This window comes from Pterocles gutturalis, unplaced genomic scaffold (assembly GCF_000699245.1).
Source record: "Pterocles gutturalis isolate BGI_N339 unplaced genomic scaffold, ASM69924v1 scaffold10714, whole genome shotgun sequence".
NCBI lineage: Eukaryota > Metazoa > Chordata > Aves > Pterocliformes > Pteroclidae > Pterocles > Pterocles gutturalis.
This window is the reverse complement of record NW_010130686.1, coordinates 498-10654: the sequence shown is the minus strand read 5'-3', so window position 1 is coordinate 10654 and position 10157 is coordinate 498. Positions and strand designations below refer to the sequence as shown.

General features: G+C 44.4%; 2 protein-coding genes across 2 annotated transcripts; one reads left to right on the top strand and one right to left on the bottom strand.

Annotated features, from left to right (window-relative positions):
* The first annotated feature begins 151 nt into the window (after positions 1–151).
* Positions 152–3198, top strand: LOC104459532 (F-box only protein 6-like). Its single transcript, XM_010080301.1, is given in 6 exon segments — positions 152–219; positions 221–399; positions 999–1125; positions 1732–1827; positions 2146–2281; positions 2961–3198. Coding segments are annotated over 6 exon segments (753 nt in total). The 3' UTR covers positions 3108–3198.
* A 1146-nt stretch (positions 3199–4344) lies between these two features.
* Positions 4345–8637, bottom strand: MAD2L2 (MAD2 mitotic arrest deficient-like 2 (yeast)). Its single transcript, XM_010080300.1, has 8 exons — positions 8593–8637; positions 8236–8354; positions 7616–7687; positions 6633–6733; positions 6415–6509; positions 6244–6317; positions 5123–5215; positions 4345–4841 (listed from the first exon to the last, which is right to left on the bottom strand). The coding sequence occupies exons 1-8, from the start codon at positions 8630–8632 to the stop codon at positions 4800–4802; spliced, it is 636 nt and encodes a 211-aa protein (XP_010078602.1). The 5' UTR covers positions 8633–8637; the 3' UTR covers positions 4345–4799.
* Between the last annotated feature and the right edge of the window lie 1520 nt (positions 8638–10157).

Sequence of the window (10157 nt, the reverse complement as noted above, 5' to 3'; positions counted from 1 at the left end):
CCCGGGGCTCAGCGGGGGCTCGGCCCCTCCCGCAGCTCTGTCAGTAACCGCTGCAACTCTGCTCGTTTCCCGAAGCTCTGCGCTGTCGGTACCGGGGATTCTCCATCGCGCCCCCCCCCGCAGCGCGGCTCGGCGCTGGAGCTGTCAGACGATGACAACCATCAGCGACCTCCCCGAGGACGTGCTGGTGGAGCTGCTCTCGCTGCTGCCGGCCCGGGACCTGTCGGCTGGTGTGCAGGCAGTGGCGGTACGTGGTGGATCTGACCACCCTGTGGAAGCGCAAGTGCCAGCGCGAGGGGTTTTACCTTCAGAATTTGGATAGAAGCGTCTCCGACTGGAAGATCTTCTATATGCTCTGCAACTTGAAGAGAAACTTAATCAAAAACCCTTGTGCTGAAGGTTTGTTTAATTATTTATAGTAGAAAGCTAAGAGTTTCCTAACAGTCAGAATGAGTCAATGTCCGGCATTACTCAAGCACCGCTGGTGGGGTGGGACTGTCCAGCTACGGATGGATCTTTGCTGGGTCAGATCCACGAGTAAACATACGCAGTAAAACTTCCGTGGACAGATAAAGTGTTGGTAAATCCATATCTCTGATCGCAACACTCACAGCAGACAGTGAGTGTTAATTTGCAGAGCAGGTCCGAGATGGTAATAAAACTGTCAGGTACTGGGGTTAAGTGTTTGAGCAGCTGGGGAATTTTTTTTGTCAAAGACTTGACTCAATATGACTACAGCAATTCTACTTTGTTCCTGATTATGAGTTTCTGATGGGGTCAGAAAGTTGCTATTGTCCTGGCTGCTGAGAGCCATGTTAAAAGTAACGGAAACACAGACAGGAGTTACTTCCAGCTTTAGGAAGAACACGGTGTATATGAAAACTCAATCAAAGTAGGTTCCTGGTATTCTTCTGTAGTTGATAGTTTAACAGCAGCAGAGATACTGCTAGAAACCGAAGTGAGGTCCTAACACTCATCTTTGATATCTGTGTTTTTAGAGAACTTCCAGTACTGGAAACTTGATAAAAATGATGGAGATAGATGGAAGGTTGAGAATCTGCCTGGACCTCATGGAAATGGGATACCAGACCCGAAAGTACACAAATACTTTGTCACTTCATATGGGTAAGAACTGGATTCCAGTAATCTGGAGCTGGGACACCTGTTTCCTCCTGTCTGTCTGCAAAGGTACTATGGTCAGAAGGCTTGAGGCAGGTCACTGGGAAAAGGATGGAGCAGTTAAAGAGCCAGGTGTACTGCTGAGAGAATTAATCGCAGCATGTGCTAAATTTCTTTGTCCCTACCAGGAATTTCCTGTAACTTTCTTCTAGTCATGATAATCTACATGGGAACTCTGCTTCTCTCCTGCCAAAGGCGATGGGCAAAAGTTAAGGTTTGGCAAGCCAATGGATGCGCTTACCTCTGTAACCCCCAGGAGTGGGAGGTGCATTTGTCATGCGAACATGTCAGCAGAGGAGGACTAGCTGCTCTGACATCCATTAAGCAGTAGTTTTCCTGTTAGCAATATGTGCTGTACAAGCACAGGGAGTCCTCTTAATCCAGCTTGTAGGTAACTAGTCCTCCTTGTCTAGTCCTTAGCCACGTCAGCCCTGTGGGCCTTCGAGGTCTGGGTGGGCTTTTGGCGAGAGTAAAGCTGTCAGGGAGGATGCGGACACTGAGAGGGAAGAGGTGTGTTTTGTGAAGCTGTGAGTATTTCTATTGCTGTTGCAGGCCATGCTTGAAGTCTCAACTCATTACCCTGCAGAAGGAAGGATACTGGAATCAGCTGATGGATGAGAAACGGCCTGAAATTGTAGTCAAGGACTGGTAAGTGTATTCTGTGAAAACTATAATTTCTGGCATTGGCCTAGAGATAAGCTAGGCCTCTGGAGCTTTTTGTGCTATAAAACTAGTTCTTTATCCTTTGGGAGTTGTAGCTCTTGAGTAAAACATAAGTTAAATCTAAGTTTATTCAATGGGCTGTAAGGAGGTGGCAATCCTGTGAAGAGCAGGATAGCTGGAAGTTTTAGAACTTCTTCATAGCTATGGGGATGACATTCCCTTTCCCCTGCGAAGATCCCCTTGGAGACTGTTTCTGAACACTAAAAAAAACTGGACACTGTATATCCAACCCTGCCCCTCTAGGTATGCTGCCAGATTTGACTCTGGGTGTCGCTATGAACTTACGGTGAGGCTGCTCTCGGAAGACTACATTGTCCTTGAGGAGTTCTGCCCCGAGCCGGTGGTTATAGAGCAGTGGAGTGATGCCATGTGGAGAGAGGTAAGCAGCTCCCCGTGGGAGCAGCTTTACATCACTGTTGTGACATTTGACTCATCTCACCTGGCCAAAAGCCCCAAGTGGACCTACTTCCTCTGCCCTTCAGCCTCCAAGGTACGTCCTGGCTGTTGACAATGCTGAAGAAGCAGTAGTGCCATGAAGGAGCCAGGTTTGGTTTGTAGGTGCTCAGGGTTTTCTAAAGAGTATCCCTTGGGCCTCTGAGTTATTTTAGCTCAGGCTCTTTAATTGCTTGTTTTTCAATTAAGTTTTTGTCTACGTAACTAAGTTACAAGAGCACAGTTCTTGCTTTTATTGGATCAGAAAGCTTTGTTTTAAAACCATGGCATGGCATTCAAAGTATTGCAGACATTACTTAAACCACTAAACGTGTTTAACTGGTTTGATTGGCTGCGGATTTCTCATTAGGTTGTTGCTTACATGACGTACCCAAGAATCGAGCTTCATGTTACATTTTTCTTGGAGAGCGTTTCGGGGCAGAAGGCTGAATGAGAGACACTTTTTTCCCCATTTCTCAAAAAGGAGTATGATGCACTTCCATTGAAATAGATCTTAAAATGAGGTTTTCCTGAGACCAAGACTTGCACACTGTAGTTGTCCTAGCTTCTAGGTCAGTGCTGGTTTATACAGGCAAATAAAGAGGAATTTTCCTCTTTCTCTCCAGATTTCTCACACCTTCCAGAATTACCCACCTGGAGTTCGTTACATCTGGTTTCAGCATGGAGGCCAAGACACCCAGTTCTGGGCAGGATGGTATGGGATCCGAGTGACAAACAGCAGCATCACCATTGGGCCCCTGACATCGTTATGAAGGCACAATATCAATCTTTGCTTTTACCTCAGGACTGTAGCCAGGTGGTCTCAGGTGCACTTATTTGTCTGTACTTTGGGTGAGTGTCCTGGCTTTGTCTTGCACAGTTGATCTCAAATACAAGCAGCTAGGTCTCCTCGTTCACAGCAGAACTTCTGCAGGCCCAGCCCTTTGGAAAGACTATTATTCATCTTTCATCCTCCTGTACCATGGATGTTACTGCAGTTACTAGTGCCCTTCTCCAGGAGGAAGACTAGGACAATTCAATATGACATCTGTCTTTTCTAGTTAATATGTTCCTGTGCTACAGCCAAACCCTTTCTTTTTTGTTTATGAACTTACGAAAGATAAGGCTGAAGTGTTTCATTTCAGATTATCAGTGATGTCTTCAAGGGCTCTGCTACAGAGAGACTTGTTTTGTATAGTATTTTCTTGTTTAATTATGTATAAAAACATGTATCTTTCACATCAGACCTTTCATAGCATAAGGAAACTGTCAACTCTTTTTCGTAAATGCTGTGTCACTGGTACTTAATTCCTTCCCCTTTCTGTAAGTGTCTGTGATCGAAATGGTACATGCCTTCCCTGTCCAAATACAGCCCAGGATTGTTTGAATAAACAGCTAGAGAAAGAGGAGATAAGAAATACTTTTAAGGTGGCTACCTTACAACATAAGTGCCTTTTGACTGTGCTGGGCTTTTTCCTTACTTTGTACTACCAAAGTACTTGGTTTGTACTGAACAGTCTAACCCTGTATAAAATGTTAAAGCAGCGGACAACCTCGATCTATAGTATTCTTGCACTTTCTACTTCGAGGAAGCAGGAGGTACTGGCTGTCTTATCAAGCTGTCGGACCACCAAGCTCAGCTCAAACACCATGAATCATGTCTCCTACCCCTGTGTGCACAGAGCCAATGCTAAGGCCACCATCCATCTCCCTTGATGGATGTAGGATTGACAGTGTTTCCCTTGTCTGTTCTGTTAGGACATTCAGCAAGTGTCCTTGCTGGACAAATTCCACCTTACTAATGTCAGTTGTGGGTGAAAGCTCTCCCAAGGAAATCAGGGAGACCAAGGTTGTACAGCCTCTCATAGGAATTGACAGATTCCCCCTATGTTCCAGAAAAGGTATGGAAAAGTGGTGGAGCTCCACATAAAATACACAGCTTCACACACAAATATTTCCTCACTTAAAGGCAGAAGGCTGGTTTGGACAGAACTCAGCCTAGTTCAACTGGAGTAAAACTTAATATTTATTGAACTTGGGACAGTCACAGTGGACAGATGCTACATAAGGCCTCACTCACCCTTAGTACGAGTCCGTTGCTCTAGCGGAGCAGATAACAGATGGCTGTATGTCACTACCGATGTGCAATGGAGATGCCCTATGAAGGTGAGAACTGGGTTTGCACAAAGCACTGACTGCACACTGCAGTTGCCTGTACCCTGCCCCCAGGGATTCACCGTAACAAAACCTGTACTCACTCTCACGAGCGTACATGGGAACAGGCTCTGGCTCCACATTCCAAGTCAGTTCTATATACAGTGGTAAGAGCACTTGAAATAAAGAGGCAGCAGCTGCTCTACATTCACCCAGAAGGCCAGCTGGAGAGAGTTATCAAGGTATGGTTTGTGAGATTTCTTATTCCACTGGAAGATCAGATGAGGCTTGAAGGCAAGGAAGATTGGAAATCAGGTGCCTTTGTGGGCTCGCTCTTCTACGTATAGCTGCATCTGGAGGAGAGGAACAAGCATCAGTTCTGTCTGATAGCCAGGTAGGTGAATGGAAAAAAAGTCTACAACAGGGTAAATAGGAAGAGTTTGTGCCTTCCCCCATAACCAGATTTCCTACTGTATTATGAGGAGTCTTGCCCTGGTTTGATTACTGGCACAAGTATCTGCAGGACTAAGCTACTGCTCAGCAGTATTAAAACTGCAGAGCTGGCATCAGAGTAGACAAAGCTTAGAAGTACATGTAGTTTCAGCCCCCTCTTGGCCCAGAGTGCTCTGCTTACCTTTAATATATCCGATGTCATAGTTTTCAGGGGAATAAGCCGAGGGTCGTGCATGTGCACGTCTTGTTCATCAGCGAGGATCCACGGGAAATCCTAGGGGCAGGAACACAAGGTGTTTTATTTGCAGAGAGGCTGGCAGGCTCTGTAAGGTGACCACTTCCTCAGCACTAGGTCAACATTAAGTGAATGAGAGATTTAGTGGCCGAGGGAAGAAACAGGTAACTCAAAACTTTGATAATAACAAAACTTAACACTTGCCCACCTGGCCCTGAGACTTGGCATAATCAGTTACAGCATCAAACTACAATGTTAACCTACTTTACTTAGCCCAGAGGTGACATCTCACTTCTTTAAAAAATACACTCTTAGCTGTCCTGAGATAGCATGTTCTATTCATTACACCAGCATTTAACTGCAACTCCAAAATGCTCAGGGCGTGGATTTCTGTCCTGCCTTGCGAGTTTAAAGGTTGCCCTACTATATTACCAGTTTCCATTACTAAGCAGTACAGAGCAGACTTCTATTTTGAAACAATTTTACACTTCACTAGCTTTATTTATTGTCCCTTAGGACACCCAAAATAAGTTGTCTAGGGGAAAAAAGTTTCCTTGTACCTAAGAAAAGATTCTTAAAAAAAAAAAAATCTTGGTTTAAAAAGTGATTTGTACACACTTTGCTGCAAGAGAAAATGTATTTGTGTGCCCAAACCCCACTAGTTACTTGAATCGTAGTCCTCCTTGCTATTTATAAAGAATCAGCCATCCACACATAGTGGATGTGGGATCAGGGCTTTTTTTTGTTGTTGTTGATTGAATTCAAGTACCTATTCTATGTGTCAGAGTGCTTTGAAGTGACTGAGCAGGCATTATGCAGTCAGTATTGTCACAGTCTGTTCAGGCATTGAAGCAGCTATTGTCTGCAGTTGTGGCTGGTGAACGTGCTCAGGCACCTCACCAGTGTAAAGTGTTTTAATATATTCAAAGTTATGAAGTGCATTATGTGAAGCTAACGAACATGTTCAGAATGTCTAGTGGCCTTAAACTTAGAGATGCCAGAACTCTGTCATTTCCAGTCTTTGCAGCTGGCTCACACACAACCAGATAGCCAAAGACGTCCCTCACCTTTATGACCTGGATCTTTTCCATGTTCCGTGTGGCAGCCTCCCGTGTGTGAACCAGAACTGTGAAGGTGCAACCTGCAGGAGAAATGGCAGGCTCCAGGTCAGGGGACAACTAACAGCAGAAGGACACTACCTCTTGTGCCATGCCATGAGGCTGTACAGACAGGTCTACCTGGGGGATTGTTGTCGAGCACAGCATCGCACACGCTGATCTTCAGGATGAAGGCACGCAGTAACTGCTCCACATGGGACAGCAGGGACTCTGAACTGGTGAGGAGACAGCAGTTGTTACCGGCATGCAGCAAAGTGCTAGGGCCTGGAGCTGCTTCCAGAACACCTCTGCGGAGGCAGGTCTTGGATGCCATGGGTAAGCAATAATGGAAACTTTACCTAATGGACAGAAGAGGTGGCTGGGTGATCTCGAAGACAAATCTCTCCACAGGGTGGTGCTCTTTATCCAGGATTACAACTACAACTTTCTCCACGTCATTCTGCAAGAACAAAGATAGAAAAATCCCTCCCTTAGAACAAGCTGTCTTCTGCCCCCACTGTGCCTCACATAGTTCTGATAAAGTGGGAGTATGCTTATGTGTTGTGGCTCACAGCACTAGCAGTTAAACAAAGCTTGAGCACTGTCAGATGAATCTTACAGATCAGAAAAAAATGCTTTTGCAAAGCCATTTCTTGCTAGATGTTATACTGATAGCTTATCGCTAAGGCCTAGGGAGACAAAGTGCACTTAACCGTACATTTCTCTAGATACAGTTTTGGAACAAAGGAGGAAATGCACAGCCATCTCATTGCATCACTCGGGAACGGACAACGATGAAGTTAAGATAGGCTTAGGCCACTGGCCAAATACAGCAGCTCTGTACTACCACAATGTAAAACTGACTTATTTCTAATCTCTAAATGTGCATTAAGGTTGTCTGTAAAGAGCAGAGAATCCAAAATCTGCCAGCATCCTACATCCTGGAATGTTTTGTCTGGTCATGCCTTTCTTTTGCAAAACCTAGAATTCAAAACTACCTTTGCTTGCTGGCTTACAGCAAAACATTCAAAGTATTCTGTCAGATAGGTGCTTAAACTTAAAAGCAGCATCTTAAACATGTAGGAGGATGTAACTGAAAATACATAGATGGATATCCTCATGTGCATGTATTAGATGCCAATGATCAGCAGCAAGGCAGGGCCTTAACTGCAAGGAAAGGTTACGGATGTTATTTTTATTTTTGTTAGTAACTTTATCAGCTAGTATATTGTTTACGGTAATTTTTAAAATAAATTTTGTAACGAAGAGAGTATTTATTTTCTCTTACTTTCTATCAAAACCACCTGCAGTACTTTTTCCCAGGTCCCCGGTATGATCTTACCTTCTCAAGCAGCGGCTTTACACAGTGCAGCGTGTCCTGGATGTACTGGTTCAGCTCAGGGTGGCAGGACATCTGCAGCAAATACAGTGAACAGTCAGAGCTGTGCTCTGGTGTGAACCAGGACAGTGCTAAAGGGGAAGATTTAATCAGAAGCACCGCTGTGTTACAAGGCACTTGAGTTATGCTTCAAATACCATTTTTCACCACCAAGTTGCCAACTCAAACCAGTCATTCTTTCATGGAGGGGTCAACTAGCTGCAGCACATCACTATACCCACACCGCTGTAGTATACTGGGAATATATACCCACAATAGCTTCCTGGGAATAGTATATCCCAACCCTCTCTACTTCCTAGGAAGAATGCTTTCATGTTACCTTACTGCACATAGCTGAGGAAGCCTCTACTACTGTTGTCTGAGATCTGCTTGTTTCATGAGCACTGCTGTATCCTCAGCTACAGGGCTGTTTTCCCTTTGGACAGGAACTAAGTTTTCTTCAAAAATGAGTTTGCACATTAAAACAAACTCTGGAAGTGATTTAGTTTGCTCTGATGAGTGTCAACTGATTCCTGATATTTTGCTTGTCCGTGTGGCTGTCGGCTTCCAGAAAAGTCTCCTACCTGCACAGGTACATTGTATTTTTTCCTCTTCTGAAAGATCCCAATAGGGTAGACTTCTCTGACATATAAGATAAGGTGAACAGCTACTTCCAGAAATTCTGAAAGAACATCTGCAACAACTGAAAAACGAAAGTAAACGATGTTGAAGTAGGGGTGGTGGGGAAGCATGCAGAGCAATACCATATACTCATAGGAATTTTTTTTTAAGGTATTTTTCCCTGCATAAATTTTGCCTGCTTCCCCTTAGCTGCAGGAAGCTCAGGGACACAGCAACCCTCCAACAATGCTCCCACAAGCTCATGTGCCAACAAGAAGCCTTGCACACATACCAGTTTGCAGCTTAGCACAACACATTACCTTGCCCAAAGTTAAGGTCCTGCCGTGTGAGAGTGGTCATCTTTCCCAGAATCTGGAAATAATCACAAAAAAGAATGTTTATCCTCCGGCTCCTATGTTATGAATATGGTCAGTTCATGCAGCCTTCTGCCGCTGAGCTCAGACCCAAACCGTCCTCTGAACCTAGTCACAAGCATAGGAGCACTGCCAGGACAAATCCACACGGCCTGCTGTGAAAGGTTTAAGCGCTCTCCATAACCAAAAACACGTCATCAGAAATCTCCAGTAGTGCAAAAACAAAAGACAGTATCATTGCTGTGTTCTGGCTCACACCTCAGATTGACAGATTACTCATCATTTAATTCCTGCTTTTTAATTCCTGAAACCTGCCCATTTCACAGTTCTTCACTGCCTCCCTCCTTTTTTTTTTTGATGTGGTTTGCTAGGATTCCTGAGACATAGCGAAGTTTAGACCATCTTTAGTAGCACAAGAAACACCTTTTTTTCTTAAAGCCGCACAAGTGTTCTCATGTTTACATACCAGAACATACCCCTTTTCTAACCCCTATATCCTATTATAACACAAGAACTTCTCAGTTTCATGGGTTTATTCTCACAACATCACCATGAAACATTGCTTGTTCAGGCTAGGATCTGCATCAATAACGTTACATGACACAGGTACTCATCTGCTGTCCTCTACCAACAGCTTCACAGCATCTCTCTCTAGCCCCAAGGAAACCAAACCCTGCACAGCTGCATAATTAAGTTAACATGGAATTTGCCACACAGAATCATGGAATATCTGAAGTTGGAAGGGACCCATAAGAATCATGGAGTCCAACTCCCTGCTCTCAGAGGCCTACCTAAAATGAAACCATGTGACTGAGAGCATCATCCAGACACTCCTTCAACTCTGACAGGCTTGGTGCTGTGGCCACTTCCCTGGAGAACCTAAATTTTGTGACAATATAAAGGGCAGCACATTACTGTGCCAGACTGAATACCATGTGCCAACAATCCAACAGCAGACACTGAGGTTCAAGTTTCCAACAGCTTTCCTTACATAACAGAGTCCTGCCTTACATGTTTTAAGCTACAGTGGACGTGATTTTCTAATACAAATTTTTATTTGTTTCATTATTTTATCCATACTCTTTGCATACCTGCAAACTCTAATCGCTCATAGCAGCACCACTGTTCATAACCTCTGTGTGTGTGTGTGTCTTTAAATGCCTCCGGAGCACCGTGGCTCCATCAGTAGCACAGGTGTCTTACACAGCCTCTGATACTCCACAGACATTCCAAACAGCTGTTTAACCACTGGTTTTCAAGCTTCTTCAGCTGCAACAATCCATGTTTTTCTGGCCTACAAAGCATTACTTCAGCCTTCACAAAGCAGGGAGCTGCTATCCTCTCCCTTTTTAAATCAGAATCTTATCACTGTACGCAAAGACTTCCTGGAATATTAGTGATCTGTTACAATAATAAAATTGAGATACTTGAGCACCTCTCTAGCACCCCAGCTGCAGCAGCTCTCAGATTTGCACAGATCTGTATCAGAGTAGCAGAGAGACTCAGTGTTT

Coding starts and splice junctions, on each gene's coding strand:
- MAD2L2 (XM_010080300.1), bottom strand. CDS start 8,632: ATGACCACTCTCACACGGCAGGACCTTAACTTTGGGCAAG. Junction 8,355..8,592: donor GGACCTTAACTTTGGGCAAG/GTAATGTGTTGT, acceptor TTCGTTTTTCAG/TTGTTGCAGATGTTCTTTCA. Junction 6,318..6,414: donor GCTCGACAACAATCCCCCAG/GTAGACCTGTCT, acceptor TTTCTCCTGCAG/GTTGCACCTTCACAGTTCTG.